General features: G+C 37.3%; 1 protein-coding gene across 1 annotated transcript in view; it reads left to right on the forward strand.

Moving 5' to 3' along the window:
* The window catches only part of CWF19L2 (CWF19 like cell cycle control factor 2), a 77,211-nt gene that overhangs the window by 38,213 nt on the left and 22,992 nt on the right, over positions 1–16,006 (forward strand). Inside the window, exons 11-12 of the mRNA XM_074570351.1 lie at positions 11,771–11,896; positions 13,135–13,272. Of these exons, the coding sequence (XP_074426452.1) occupies positions 11,771–11,896; positions 13,135–13,272 (264 nt within the window). The remainder of the gene's footprint in view (positions 1–11,770; positions 11,897–13,134; positions 13,273–16,006) is intronic.

Below are 16,006 nucleotides of genomic sequence, written 5' to 3' on the forward strand. Positions count from 1 at the left end.
TCTTTCTTGAAATAGTAAATTTTTAACCTAGGTAGAAGTTTGCTCTTGCTTCCATTCCTCATGCTGCTATTTCCGTTAATCTTTTTTTTTTTTTCTGCTATAAGAAACCCAAATCAAAGATACAAGTTTTATACAGTGGACTGCTGTTACAGACCTGTGACAGCAATTTTAATTTCATCTTGCTGTGAGATCCAAACCTTGGTCGAGCCATGCAGAATGATCTACCTATGGATTTTATAAGCCTTACCTTGAAGTTGACGGTTCCATTATTCACAACAAATGTCAGAGCCTGAAGGATAGCTCAGGTGCTTTGAAACCTGTGTTACATGGGGACTCCCGGTAGTGACTACAGTGACTCCTCAGTGACGAGATGTGCCCTTAGAAATAGTCAGTGCTGAAGGAGGCAGATGCGCCTTCTGAATGGGATTCACTCATCCTGCAGATAGTGGTGGTGGTTGTGTGTAAATGCAACCTGAGAACCTAAGAGAAGGGTGACTGAAATGGGAGAAGAAAGAGTAATGGAAAGAGAATGGGAGGCAACGGGTGGAAGAAATAGCTACGTCCAGCATGCTGGGAAGTGCTAGATGTCTTTTAGACACTTATTTGGTATTATAAGGACAGACTTTTACAATAGAGGGACAAGACAATATTCAAAACATTTCCATTGGCCGTAGGCTGTAAGAGAAATGAAACAGGTTGTGTGCTTAATCCAGTGTCTAATTTGTCCATAACTAGGTTGTAGAGGTTTGTTCCTTGCTGAAGACTGTTGCTGAGCTTTGTTATTCCATCATTACACTGTGCTTGTACCACTTCAGTGTAGCTCTCGGCAAACATTTGCAGACAGCTCTCAGCCACACAGCATGCAGCTTTTTGTTGGCTCAGTAATTAAAAAAAAAAAAAAAGTTTGTTTTTCCTAGCTCTAGTTGCTTCCTATCCCACAATATACTGACTCTTAAAATATATTTTATTCTCTTCAGCTATTAACATTGAAAACAAGTTCCAATTGAGTAGATCCTATTCAGGATGTTACTCCCTGCTTGCTGCCTTTGTTCAGCTACGCCAGTGTCCGTTCCTCAAGTTAAGCCGTGCACCTGGTGGTGGAGCTTTTCCACTTCCTCCTGCTGGATTATGGAACAGACATCATCTCTGGGGAGTTTAAAAATATTTTTTAGAACTGCATTTTATTTATTTATGCATTTAATTTAAAGCATTTGTCTTTCAAAACCAGACTTGTCTGCTTTGTTTTGTTCAGTTGGGTAGTAATCGCTGTATAGTGGTTTGTACATTTGGTGAGAATAACTGTGTACTTTGCATATTTAATTGGCCTGAAGTAAAAATTCACGTTCATCAATTAATGGCAACGAACAATTCCCCTCTCATTCTGTAAATACACACTATCTTTGTTCATTACAGACTGTAAATTACATTGTTTGTGGAGTAGTCATCACAAGATTCAGGGACGGTGACTGAACCTCTTCTCCAGTTTCAATTTTAACATTTAATAATATGTATCATATTTAAAGTACTTCAATATATATATTTTAAACCTATATTGTACTTATATATATATATAGTGATATTTACCTGAGTATAATTAGTAATTGGTAATTATTATATTACTATCACCAAAATTTCTGCATATAATATAGCTTAATATGTTTAATATTTAATAATATTTATTTTGTAAGAGAAGTCATTAATTCAGAAACTTGAGAGGTTTAAAGCTATTTAATGCCATGCCACTGCATGAAGAAATAATACGCTCTCCAGATGTTAAGAGGAAGTTAAAACAGAAGCAAAAAGCCGGACTCAGGTGAATCTCTACATAAAGCACAAGAAGATAATTATTACCTCTTTTATAGAAGATGGTAACAGTTCCTGGGCACATTTGTAAGGTCTCCTGGATGATCTCACGGTTTGCTAATAAGAAGGAAAGTAATTACTCCATTCTTGTGCTGTGCTGAATGGCGCATGGGTTTTACTGTGTGCCAGGTCATACAGTAGTAGGAATGCAAGCCTATAAATGTGTGAAGAAAATATAAACAGATAAAATGAGAGTTTTAAGTAGATCTGTATCCACCCTCCTTTAAATCCTTCAGAAAATTGTAATGCTTCTGTGAGTCATGGCTTTCCCCGCAAAGGCACTTTCCCAGTACGCCACGTTTCTTCAAGTGCAGGGGAATTCTGTTCTTTGTTATATTTGTGTGAGTTTTTCTATTACAAATATTAGATGCATCACCCCGTTATTCCCAGAATCAGCCTTTGTCACATCTTAAAGGTTTATGTTGTACTTACCAGTCACCGTTGTTTTTTGCACTGAGGCCTATTTGAGTGCTGTAATGCATGCTGAAGGATGCTTATGTATTGGAATTCTTTTGGGGACCTCTTGTGAAAATCATCTCTTCATGGCAACTTGCTTGAAAGCTCCTTTTACTGTCATTTCAATTTGTGGATGATTCCTAAAGTTTATTCTGTTTTATTTTGTTGGTTTTTTTTTTAAAGAAAAAAAACACTTGTGGAATAGGAAAATCTTATATTTAGAATGCAAATAACTAATTTATTCTTCAAATGTCATCTTCTGATACTGCTATAATAATTTTTTTTTCCTGACAGAAAGCTTTCTGTTTCTGATGTGTTTATAAATAGCTTTTGTATTTCTTGTAAGATCCTCCTCAAAATCAACTTTTACCTTGCCTTTTTGTGTTAATGCAATTAACTTTGTATATTTACGTTGTGTTTTTGATTCGGTTCTATTTAGACAGGATTTTGACTTCTGAAAGATGTCTTTACCTCTGATAATTTCTTTAATCTTATGAATAATCATGTCTGGCATATTTGATCCATTGGATCCATCTTGGTTCATAGTATGCATTTAGTTTTAGTCTCTAACATGAGTTCACATTAGTCTTCATGCTGTCCATAATTATTTTATCCTCTTATCTGCCCCTTTTAATTTCTCTTTGATGGACCACAGCTTTTTTGTACTTAGTCTTCTAAAGGTAAATATTACTATTAATATTTTGCCTTTTCCTTTTCTCTAGAATGTTAAATACGTTATAGACAGTCTCATATGCCTTCTGTCAGGACTCTGGACTCTTTGAAATTAGGAAAAAAAAAAATCACAAAAAACCCCAAACTTGACAGCTGTAAGCTTCTGACTCAAAGGATTCAGTATGTTTTATATCTAAATGTTTATTCTCTGCATCATTTCATGTTGTGTAAATGGGAGCCTGCTGAAATCTCTCATTACAAATTTCTAATGCCGTACTGTCTTCCTCTGTAGTTTCATTGTACACGATGAATCTATGGTTCTTATTAGTTTTCTAGTCCTTCTTGCTTTTAAAAAAAAAAAAAAAAAAATGATGGTGATGATTCCATATTCTTCCTAGGCAACAGTACTGTTGCTCTACAGTCCTTAATGTTAGAAAAATCTTTTTTAATACGTAACTTGTATTTCTTCTGTAATTTATACCTTTTGGTTTTCCTCTTGTTCATCACATAGTCTGACAAAACCTTTTGAGGTTTTGCAGCCTACCAGCATGTGTTCCCTAATTTTCTCTTCCTTCTCTTCCAACTTTTTTTTTTTTTAAATAATTTTTTATTCTCTAGTCATTCTCCTTTTTTCCAGTTTCTGTCCTGTTAAGTTTGCATCTTTGTTGAAGTGTGATATCCCAAATAGGGTGTGAGGCCATCTGAAGTCTTGCATGTGGAAAAAGGGAAGTATTCCCACGCAAGTCAGCTTATACTGGCATACATCTCCTGTATATGTTCCAGTGTAACGCTTGTTTATTTCCACAAAATGTAACTTTACTTGGTTTGTGAACCATTCTGCATCTCCAAGATCACTGGGAGAAAGGATCGTACCTAGAGAGCCCTACTTCTAAACCAGCAGCTTAATAGCAGCTTAGTGTTTGGTGGCAGCTACTGAGTTTTGTATCGTGCTAAAATAACGAAATGTTCCAGAGGTATGTTCAATTGTGAATTGGTTATTGCTAGAATAAATAGGCAACTCTGAAGGACCTCATGGAATGCCATTTATCGGGAAGCTGAGAAAGTCATTTTTGAGGCAGAACTAGAGTAAACTCTGTTGTTTTAAACAGTACAAAGGTGGGAAGGAAACATACGCCTATTTATGTAGGTGATCATTAGACATGGAAACAGACCACTGGTATTTGTATCAAACACGATACTTAAAAACATTCCAGAAGCATGTCCAAAATCGTATTTCCATGTCAGAAGTTAATCCTAATTTATGGTCAGACTTGATCATTTTTATTCTTTTAGTCTATAAAAGGCCTTTTGGAAAAAAAAAAAAAGGGGGTTTAGGTGTTTGATTGCTGTGTTGTATTTTTTGCTTGATCTTCAGCCAGATGTTTTAAGTTTGGTAGCAGCCTACGGGGAGTGTAATATTTGAAGTGAAACAGTTGACCCTCCTGAGGATGGAAACTAAGTGAAAAATTACCAGATGCATTAAGAGAAAGGAGAGAAAGGAGAAGCATTCGAGTGGGCACAGAGGCAGCTCTGCTTTACTAAGTTTCTGCCCCTACCCCAACTCATTCCGTAGTTCAGATCCAGAAGATGCTCTTCTACTGCCTGTATGTCAATGTGTCGGCATGTAGAAATGAGAAAAAAAAAATGCAGCTGTTGTTAGGATCTAACATTTTGAGCCTGTCTTCAAAGGCACATAAAGTCTTGTTTTTTCTGACGTGTAGAACACCTTGTGAATTCTATTCATTTTGGGAAAATAATAGGCTGCTCAACAATGGCATCCTTTTTGAAATGTCTATTTTAAACATTTTAGTCTAGACACTTAAATCTGGGGATGGATGTTTTAAATGGAATTAGGTACTTGTAAGTTGACGTGAGAATCTGATTTTTACTATTCTGTGCAGTTGCAGAGCCCAGCAGCGTTGCTCCTGTAATGTGCTTATTTCAACCAGATGTTGCAGATGGGTGAATTTCTTGTTGTCAAGTGAAGTACTCTTTAGGAAACCTATTTTCTCTCCTCTTTCTTGTTTTTAAAACTTTGCTTTTACTTTGTCTTTTCCCTTCCCCAGCTCGTTTAACTGTTAAAATTGTTTCTACTTTCTGTCACAGTACTGAGCTTTGCCAAGTTATGGGTTGTTTAAGCATTACAGTATTTACAAATGTCTGCATGTTTTGTTTGTGTTTTTTTTACACTCAGAAAGAAACAACTCATGCCCTAGGAACTTGCACCAGTTACCTGTTTGTTATTATATCCAGAATACTTCATTTGCATTTATATCCCATTTAAGTGTGGTGTACATCTTGCTGCTTTTCCCTCATGTTGTGGTCTTTCCTCCACCCTGTTGTTCTTTGTCTTTGCTCATCTAATGCTGATGATTTTTGTTGTCGTTATGTTTTCAAATTAATAGTGCTTTTAATGCTGTAGTGATAACTAGGTCTCACACCTGTCTGGAACAGCACAGTGATCACATGAAAACACGGTCCCCCCTCGCTGGCTGTCTCTTTCTCCAGCCAGATTTGACCTTTGGCACATGGCGAGCGTGGGCTGGAGGCACACAGCCTTTTTCTCCTGTAGCAATAAATCACCTTTTCTCCCAATAGAGGGAAGACGCCTTATCTTGTGAAAAAGTAACAGCTGAGGCAGGTATCTGACTGATGCTGGAAATAAGTAGTATTGTATGTATATTCTCTGAAAATATGATTATTGTTATTGGAGCCAGACCATTGTTGGACATCTTGGTTTGCTTTGCGAAATGAGATTTGCCTTTGCTGATACAGAAGAGAAAAGTTTTTCTTACCTTGGCAGCTTTTTGATCCATAACTTCTATCTTTGTGTGACTTCTCTTGGAAAAATATAATAAAGCCATTGAAGTTAGCATACTTCAATATCTACAGAATCTTCAGACTTTATTTGGAGTTTCTGGGACAAGCTTTCATTAAGCAAGGGTGGCAGATGTAAAGCAGACATCGGTTGTTTGGTGGAAAATAGCTTCAAATTGAGATGAATAAAGTTGTTTATAAGATTTGACAAAGGCTGTCCTAATATCACCAGATTTAGTGATATCCCCATTATTTGCTCTAATTTAATCAACTGACTTACCTAAACCATCTTTGTAGTGTAATCAAGAGGCTTTCAGGGTTTTTAATTATTTTTTTATTGTTATTAATATTTTCAGAAAGTTAAATACTTATTCTTTCTGGTGGAGAATCTCTGCCTTTTTATTTTTATATATATGTGTGTGTGTGTATACACATATGCACACCCACATATCTTTATTTAAGTCTGAGAACACTCCCATGAAGTGGGAATGTGTTAATTGTCCCTGATTTGGAGGGTGCTGAGCTGACCTGACTCTTGACAGGATGTCCATCATCTGAATGGACGTCCGTCAGCTGAAAAGGTAGTAACTTCCATTCCAAACGAGAAGGTAGTTGGTGGGAACAGACGAAGGTATGGGAGGACTGAGGGCTGGGCGCATAAATGGAGTGATATGGAACAATATTTAGCACTCCTGTCCTTTACTTTTAGGGAGCTGGCAACAATAGTCTAAGCTGAAACTGTAAATACCTAGAAATGGAGTTTGTAATAGCTGAAGTATAATGAATTATTTAAGCAGTCACTTGGGAAATGGATATATTCATTCGTCTCCCTGGTGTTTTGCCTGAAGGACTGGAATCCATGGGGATGCCTTCATCACTGAGCTATATGATAATGTTCCGTTTTCATATGTGCTGGTAAATTCTGTCTGGCTTAATGAGTCCTCCATGTCTGTTCTTCACTCCTGCTGTAAAGGTATTCCAGGCTGCCGCTGCCTCCTCTCTCTGCTTGGTGGGTAGAGAAGTTGTGGGAGATAGATTTGTAATTTTCCAGAGCTGCATTGAAGTTAAATCTCCCACCTGAGTGAATGATTTTCCTCCAGAACATTTTTATAAAAGGGTTTATTTTTCTGAATGAAATCTGTGACCACAGCTCGTTATAATGAACTCAAGAGCGTTAATGAACACTGGATGTGAACTAAGCCAACCAGGGGTAAAACTTAGGGATAAGGCTGCTTGGTCTATGCATTCTAGTTGTGTTTGGATATAGAATAGATATTAAACCACCCGTCTCTGGCAAAATGGGAGCAGTTTTGTGCATGTTCAGAGGCATAACTTGATATGACTATAGAACTCTACTGATAAAAACTTAGGTGCCCATAAGTTCCTAAGTGCTGAAGGGTAGCCAAGGAGTTCGAGGATTACACTTTTCTGTCCAAACTAAGATGACTTCACTTGTAGGGAATTCCTTGAGGCAAGCGTTTGCTTGTGGTCTTACAGTTCTGAAGATTTCCCCATATGATAAGGATTTACACTATCTGGCAAAATGTTCCTATTGTACAAGAAACTGAGGAGTCTCCTCTGTGTTCATATGAGTGATAATGATTTTACGACCCATTCACCTGTCGCTGGCTGACAGATTGAACTGAAGCCAGGCAACTGACAGCTTGCTTCTTGGCTTCTGTTAAGGAAAAGTCAACATTACCAGTAGTTTTCATATTAACCTTCTGTGTCTAATGGTAAGGACCACTCTGTCAACTTCTTTGTTTCTGATACCCAGCATTTAATGTGTTCACAGCTGTTCTGTTTTTTCCTTTTTGTAAAATAATCTCAGAAGAACTGTCAGTCATAGCGAGTAGGGGGTTTTGTTGGTGTTTTTTTTCTTTTCTCTCCTTCAGCTGAAATAGGTTAGGAGCATCATGCAGAATGGATGTGCACTTTTTTTTGATAGCATCCCTATGTAAGTTGTGACATGGATCTTGTGATACCTCTTCAGGAGTGACATGGATCTTGTGATACGTCTTCAGGAGTGATATGCCTTTCAAGTTTGAAATGAAAGTTTAAAAAACTCAAAAAAATCAGAGGACTAGTTCTAGGTCCTCTCTTCTATTGGTTTAGGTCCTGGGACGTGATGCTTTGTGAACTCCAGTATTGCAAAAAAAAAAAAAATGTGTTCGGAATACTGATAGAGATAATGAAAAGAAAATGACGCCATTCGTCTTTAGTTTCCTATTGGTCTTTATTCAGTTTACGTAAAAGGTATGTCAGACCAAGAATTCAGTTGACTGATTGCACTATTTCTAGATCAGGTAGTTCTTGTTTGTAAGTTTTGAACTCTTACCGCAGTTATATTAAGCATATTAAAGAAAAAAAAAACATAATCATCTTTTTTTTGGCTCATAGGCCATAAAAAGGTCTCCATGCTTTGTCAGGTAATAGTAATTGTCAAATAGCTGGTAAGATGTGCATTTAGCGCTGTTTGTGTCATTAAAGAGAACAGGTTAGAACTTGTTGACCACAATAATAACAGTAAGTAAACTGTTTTTTGCTAAGAATAAAAGATTTCTTACTGGTATCTGTTGATTACAAGGAAAGCAAAGGCAATGTGGAGACTTGCAAAGTTCTACATCCATTGTAAATACGCAGTTGTATTATGTTCTATATAAAGAACACAGGAAGTCTGCTTAAAGACTGTTTCGTATCTGTAACAATGTTAAATATTAAAATACAGTGTAGAAAATTGCTGAAAAACTTCTAATTGATAGTACAAAAGATGTTAATCTGAAAATACATTTACAAGATACTTGTTTCTGTTTAGTTTTACAGATGGGGGAAATTATAGCTTTCTATATACATTTTTTAGTATTTGACAAAACTGATTATTTCAGCCATGTTTCAAGGCTACATACTTATATCATAAAAAAAAAAAAGAGATATTTCTGAATGTTTTTCTGCTATATTTTGTCCAGAGCTCAAGCAGTTTTGGGAGAATGAACGCTTTAAGCTTGTTTCAGTTGCCCATTTCCCTCTGTAATCTTACTAGTTTAAGGGATCTTTCGAAAATGACTTTTTTGTGGTTCTTCTAAATTGGTGTAACAAATTGCATGTGCACGATTAAGGGTAGCATTTTGTTCTCTAGAATTCTCATTACTTTGTACAATCTATGAGATGGAAAACGCAGCTCAGGATGTGATTAGCTGGCTCACAAACTCATTTTTTGACGTACTGTCAGCCAAGGATCCCAAGTCTTTTTTCTCAAGATGCCCTCTAGTCTGTCTTCAACCTTTGCCAATGCATGAGTTTGTCCCCAGGTGCAAGATTTAGCATTTGTTTGAGGTTCCTGTCAGCCTATTTTTTCAGGTTATTAAGTTCCCTCTGAATGGCACCCCTACCCTCAAGTCTATCTGCCATGTCCCCATCCTACCTATTTGGTGTCTCCACAAATTTGTTTCCAAGAGCACTTTCTGTTCTGTTGTCCAGGGTGTTGAAGTTAAGCTGTGTTGATAGAGATCAGTCCCTGAAGAATGGCATGTAACAATGTGCTAGTTAAACTACGAGTAGTGCCAGTCAGACTTTGAAGTATCGGCAGCTGCTCTTTCAGCCTGGTAATCCAATTTCCCACCCATCTTGCAGTCTACATATCCCTCCAATTTGGCAACAAAAATATTATGAGACTGCATTAAAAACCTTGCAAACTTCAAGGTGAACAGCCTCCCTGGTACTTTCCTTGTGTACTGAACCAGCCATCTCACTGCAGAGGACACATTTCTCAGGTGTGATTTGCCATTTGCAAATCTGTGTTGGCTGTTCCCAGTCACCTTGCTCATGTGCTTGGAAGGGGTTTCCATGAGGAATTATTCTGTAAGTTTTTGGGGACTGAAGTGAGGGTGGTCATCCTATTGTTTCCCAGGTGTTTCTTCTTCATCTTTTTGAAGGTTACTGTATATATTTACCTGTTTCCAGGGGCATCCACCAGTCACCACTAATCCTTAGCTGTGATAGGGAGAGACCTCTTGTCCGGCATAACACGTGCATCCCATCTAGATCCATATGCTAGCATGTTTGCAGTTTGGTTAAGTTGACCTTAAGTTGGTCCTTCTTTCCTTGCAGATAGTACTTCTGTCCTCCAAACTCTACTACTAGGCACTGGGGCCTGAGAAGCCCGAGAGCAGACCTTGCTGGTAAAGACTGGCGAGATATTGTCTTAACCTCTTTCATGTCCTTTGTCACTAGGTCTTTCCTCTCTTTCAGCAGTGGATCTGTGTTGTCCTTGTTTGTAGAAAGATATCCAGTATGCTCATAAAATCCCTTCTTTTTGTTCTTTGCATCTCTTGCTAGTTTCAGCTTCAGCTGTAGTTTTCCTAATTCTATCCCTGCATACCTGGAAGGTGCTTCTGTGGTCCTCCTGGGTAACGTGTCTCAGGTTCCTCCTTCTGTAAGATTCTTTTTTGATTTTGAGCTTCGTTAGAAGTTCCTCATTTAGGCAAACACCAGATTGAACGGACCCTTCTTATCCTCTGTGGAGGTTGTCCTTGAAGATCAACCGGCTCTCTTGAGCACTTTTGTCATTCATGACCATCTCTCATGAGATCCAGCCAAGCAGATCCCTGAATAAGCTGAAGTCCATTTTCCTATAATCCAGGGGTATTTCTTTGTTCTGTTACTTGCCTTCCTCACTTGCCTTAGAATCTTAAGCTCCCCTGTGTTGTGGTTGCTGCAGCCAAGGCAGCTGCTGTCTTCCACGTCCCTGATCAGGCTGGTTTATTAGATTTATGAGTAGAAAATTCAGTAGAGCAACACTCCTAGTCAGTTTGTTCAGCATTTGTGCCACTGCAATGCGACTTGCATTTGAAGTCTGGATTGCTTGTGTCCTACTATGTTGCTCTTCCAGCAGGTGACCTGGTGTCTCCATTCCACCATGAGGACCAAGGGTAAATGTATGAAAGCTTCCTTTGTTGCCTTGTCCTGTGTGTTCCTCTCACCTCGCATCTCCAGCACTTAAAGAGCTTGTTTTAGTCAGGTTTAGAAGATACCTTCCTCATGATTCCCAAATTTTTTTTGGTATGTAGAAGCAGGAATTAAGTACAAGTGTAGTTCATGTGAGACTGAATGTGCTTGCCATCCAAAGGCAAATGACTTATTTGGTGTATATCAGGTAAAAGCTTGGTTTTGTTTCCATATTTTTCAACACACAAACAGATGATTTAAACATCGTCATTTCTGCCTCAGTCTGTAATTTAATTTGACCTAAAGAATCAATATACATCTACTCATCTGTTTCTTCTTCACCATAGGGAGAGATACTTGTGTTGAGCTGTGTGTTGCCTATTCTGCGTATCCTAGAATTAAGATTAAAAAATTTTCAGTATTACATTGTGATAAAAGTGATCTGTACTGGTGGTAGGTGCAGTGGAGGAAACAAAAGTCTGATCTAATGGAATGTGTTGAAAAGTGATAGCTCACATTTTGGCTAGTTTGTTAGCCAGGTTTTTAAAGGAAAAAAAATACAAAAAAACCCCCAACACCCCCAATCCACTAAAAGCACAGAAGTGGTTACATGCTGCAGCTTTTCAGATGGTTTTCAGGAATATGCTGTTATATTGGTGGTGTTGTATATTAATTCAATATCACCTTTTTAAATCTTCAGAAGCATTGTATTTCTTCTGAGGATGAAGTGTTATGAGAAAGGACCAAGAATACAAACTTCCTTCTTTTTGGAAAGGATTTGTTAGCTTTGCACTTAACTAGCTGAATGTATTTTTAATATTTTATTCTTTTTGAATGTGGAAAAGAATACCTTGTGTAAAGTAATACTGTCTGCTTTGAATTATAATGAACATACAAAATGTAAAGAATTTGTTATTTACTCTTTAGGATTTTAAACGTTTACTTAGTGTGGATTAGGTGTTTCTTTTGGTTTTATCTGTATCATCTGTTTTAAAACATATCTTAAAACCTGACACAGGCTTCAAGCCGTCAAGAAGATGAACAAGTGGTCCTTGTCAGAACAGATCAAAGTGGAAGGGCATGGCCTGTGACCGCACCAACTGAACCACAGGAGCCAAAAGGAGGACGGAGAAAGCGACAGATGGTAAGTTTTAAAAATGTGCATATTGGAGTGTAATTCTGAAATGATTTTGTAGCTTTATGATGCCATAATTAATATGAGTGTCTTATCAGAATGTCAACAGGTAGTTAAAAAGTTCCTTTCGGAAGATGATTGTAATTAAAGTGTTAGAGTACATATTTATTAAGCATATATTAAGTTTATTTTCAGACTGCGCTTCCCTAGGGATCACTTTAGGGCTGGTTTAAATGCACATTCAAGGAAAAGTGAGTTTTTTAAATTATCACAGTCTCTTAGTCAAGTAGCTTTTATTACATAAAGTTATGTAAATAATGAAGATTAGAAGAGGTGAATATTTCCAAAATAAGAAAGATTTTACTGAGATACTCAGGTCTCAGTGGCTAAGTTTCCTTTGCTTTTCTCCTGATCAAAAATACTGCTACTGCTGATAATAAAAATTATGACCTAATCTTTGTAACAAAGTACTTTGGGGAGCAGTGAGAAGCTTGGAGGCTGGAGCAGTGTTTTAATCTTTGTTTTGCTTGCAACAGTAAATAAACCAATATTTTGGTCGTCTTGGGATAAGAGATGACAATACTTCGTATTTCTAGCAAGTATGTTCTTGATTAGCAGGACAAATCAGTTTGTGACACTGCTGTGGGGGAGTGAAAGGCACAAGAGGGTGAGGAATTGGATGTCATCCTCCTCTTGTTTCCATTTTGGAAAATTCCATCTTGCTTTATGTTAATGTCCATTCCTATGTTCCTTCAGGATTTAGTTTAGTCCTGCCCTAAAGTACAAACTGTTTTCTTGTGCACTCTGTCTAAGATGGCAACGTTTCCCAGCAGAGGTACCACATTTATGCAAGTTTTCAGTAGCGTCTGTAACTTGATGATTCAAAAGCTTCCATAAATAATGGAGATTACTTTTTGGAATATTCAGTTTTTGTGAGCTGATTAACTGTTTCAGTGAATTACTGTGTGTCTTTCCTGAGTGGTAATGTTGTAGCTCTTACAGCTTAAGGATATACAGGATATAGCAATTGTGGGAAGAGGCTATATTTTTATTTACATGTACTGATGAAATTGAAGAAAGGGGAAGATGTCATTTCCCTTAGGCCAAATGAAGCAGCAAGCCCAATTGTTTCAGATGTCTTAGCTTGATTCATGATTGTTTAAATTTGTTGAAATTATTAGAATCTGAATTTTATAGTTGATCTTTCTCACTAGGCTGATACTTATTTTCAATATGTTTGTTTCCAGATCCCTACTCATGTAGATAAAGAAAGAGTAAGGTATTTTCAGGATGATGATAGTATGAACCTGAAGGATTTGGTCAAAAATGAGAAGATGAGAACAGCAGAGGATCAAAACTCACTGTTCATGCGTATGGCGTCAAAGGTAAGGTGTCATACGTATGGCTTTTTAATTAAGCATTTTATTATTAAAAATATTAGGTAGGACATGAGGTCTCAGTGGTCTAGGTATGTTGCTTTTGGTTGAGAATTCTGATTGTCTTGAATAATAAAGTCTGCTGTAATATCATCCTGGTAGATGTTATTGAAGTGATGGAAACGTGCATGCACGTAGGAAATTTGATGCGTTCAGTTTCTTCATAGAGGTGATTGTGATGTTATTTTGCCTGTAGAATTTCATGCTTTTGAGGTGAACGCTTTTACAGTGTGCTGTACAAAGCAGGTTTTCCCCAAATTAGTGATGAATAAAAGCAGCATTTTCTTAGTGTTTAGATTACGTCTTCGGTCTAGAAGTTACAAGAATCACTGAGATTTGAAGTGAACTACCTGAAATTCCATCAGGATGTCCTGGATAATTTATACTTGCAGGCCACACAGATTTATACGTTATGGTTCCATAAGTGATTCCACTAAAAGAGCGTCCAGTTCACAGACAGATACTGCAGTGCAAAATGAATGATTAATTTCTGTCATCCAAACTGAATAATAAAGGATACTTTCTGTGCTTGATATGGAAGTGTTTGACAGAGATGATTTCCAATAGCTACAACATGCAGTTTCTCTAGCATGCCTCAGATTTTACTAGGTCACTGCTCCAGTATTTTTTGTACCACTGAGCAGGTTTTGAAAAAGCTTGTTAGCGTGGCATTAATATCATCACAGACGAAATTTGGTTTTCCATTTATCTAGAAGGCAGACAAGATCTTGCAGAGTAGGTTTTGGTTGGGTTTATTTTTATTTTTAAAATTCTGCTTCTTCAGGTGATACTTGGAAGAACCAGAAAAGCCATGATAGTGCCCGGTAGAAAATATTTAACCTGATGCAATAAGCCATCTGGCAGGAAGCTCTTCTGAAGAGATTACCAGAACTTTAGAAACTAGTGTGGTTTATGCATCTTCTTGTTCAGCTGCTTCTGGTAGTTCTCGTTCTCTCCCACTGGCATCTTCAAAAAAAAAAAAAAAAAAAAAAAAAAGATGCCCTTGGTGTCCAGTTAAATGAACATGCCCTGTTGCCAGTGTTTGATTTCCTTCTTTACCTTCCCTTCCAAAAAAACCCCAACCCAAACGCATAAAACTTTGCTTCAAAACTGGTGTAATACTTAAAAGTAAAATAAATAAAAATAGTTAAAAGAAAAATCAAATCCAGAACCCAACTATTATTTAAAAAGTACTTCTTGTCTCCAGGTAAGGAGAATGGAAAAGAACGTGAGCCTAGCAGGCTTAGGAGTAAGCTTTGATAAGAAAGATTGAAAAATTATCTTGAGGGAATTACTTTAATTATTTTGAGTTTGCTAAAAGCATAAAACTAGGAGTTAAAGTCATTGGAAGCAAGAGGCCTGCAGGAATGTGGTGTTGAAAAAACCTGATCAAGGTATAATTAGAGCATTTAGGAAGGATAAGTGCACGCCAGAAGAACTAATGAACTGTTTGTATTAATATCCTCTATAATGAGGTCAGAGCAATTCTTTTGTATGAGCTATTATTTACAAGGAATAAGTGGAAGACTGTCTCAAGTTAACAGTGTCAGTAAAATGAATTTTGGCTCAAATGTATAGAAACTCATTATTTTAAAAAGCCACTTGAATTTGAGATGAATAATAACATGTGACTAAAAGCGAATGGTCCTCACTTAAGTGGTCTAAAAGAAGTCAGGTGAGAAGTGCTGAACTATGAACTGCCGAGTGTCATCTTCATTCACCCTGAGGAACAGGAGATGATATGTGTAATGGCAATCTTTAAAAAGAAAACAGAGGGCAGGAGTAAATGGTTATTTTTTGTTATAAGAGGAAATTACCAGTGGATTCATCAGGAATCTCTTCTGTTCAAGACATACATAAACCATCTGAAGGAAGGGATACTTTACGACCTGACAATTTGTTATTGTTACATAATTATTCAGGACTGTTAAAAATAAAGGTCATTGTAAATTGTAGAATTTCAAAATACAAAGATGGGATTTTTCTAACATTGTGAAATTTACATCTGAACCGATTCTTAAGATTCACTTTGGAGGGTTGCTGGAGAGACGTACATATTTTAGTGGTGTGAGTCATCTGTCCTATTTTGAATGCCATCTGAAAGACATTATGGGTATAAAAGGAATTAAGATGTCTAGCTCAGACACAGGAGATTATGCTATAGACCTCTCAAATAAGGAGGAAGAGATCCCACCATAGTTATCGAGGCAATAAATTCAGATGAAAGTCAGGGTTGATGAATGCAAAATGATGGTAATCGTGAAGCTGAGCGAAGCCGTAACTGTGCATGTACCACAAGAGGCTGGTACTGCTTGATTTGGGAGTCATTGTGAGTCTGCAAACACCGTCTGGGTGCTGGTGGGATTAAAAAGACAAACAGAATTTTGGGGATTGTGAAAAAAAGGAAATTTGGACCAATTTAAAACATATAAGGCTACTATAGTGCACCCATAGCTTGAATGCTACCCAGGCTCATAGAGCGTACCCTGTGGTCACAGGCACAGACTGGCAGCCATTTGAAGAAAACCTAAATCAGCAACATTTCGTCACTCTGGGGGCAAGGGCAAAAAGGCAGCTGGTAGACTAGAACACACAATTAGCGTAAAAGTTTAATAGAAAACAACAATTTTTGTTTCTCATATCTGAAGTGGTCACAGAGCGGAGTTTAACACAAAGGAGGTTT

This window comes from Larus michahellis, chromosome 1 (assembly GCF_964199755.1).
Source record: "Larus michahellis chromosome 1, bLarMic1.1, whole genome shotgun sequence".
NCBI lineage: Eukaryota > Metazoa > Chordata > Aves > Charadriiformes > Laridae > Larus > Larus michahellis.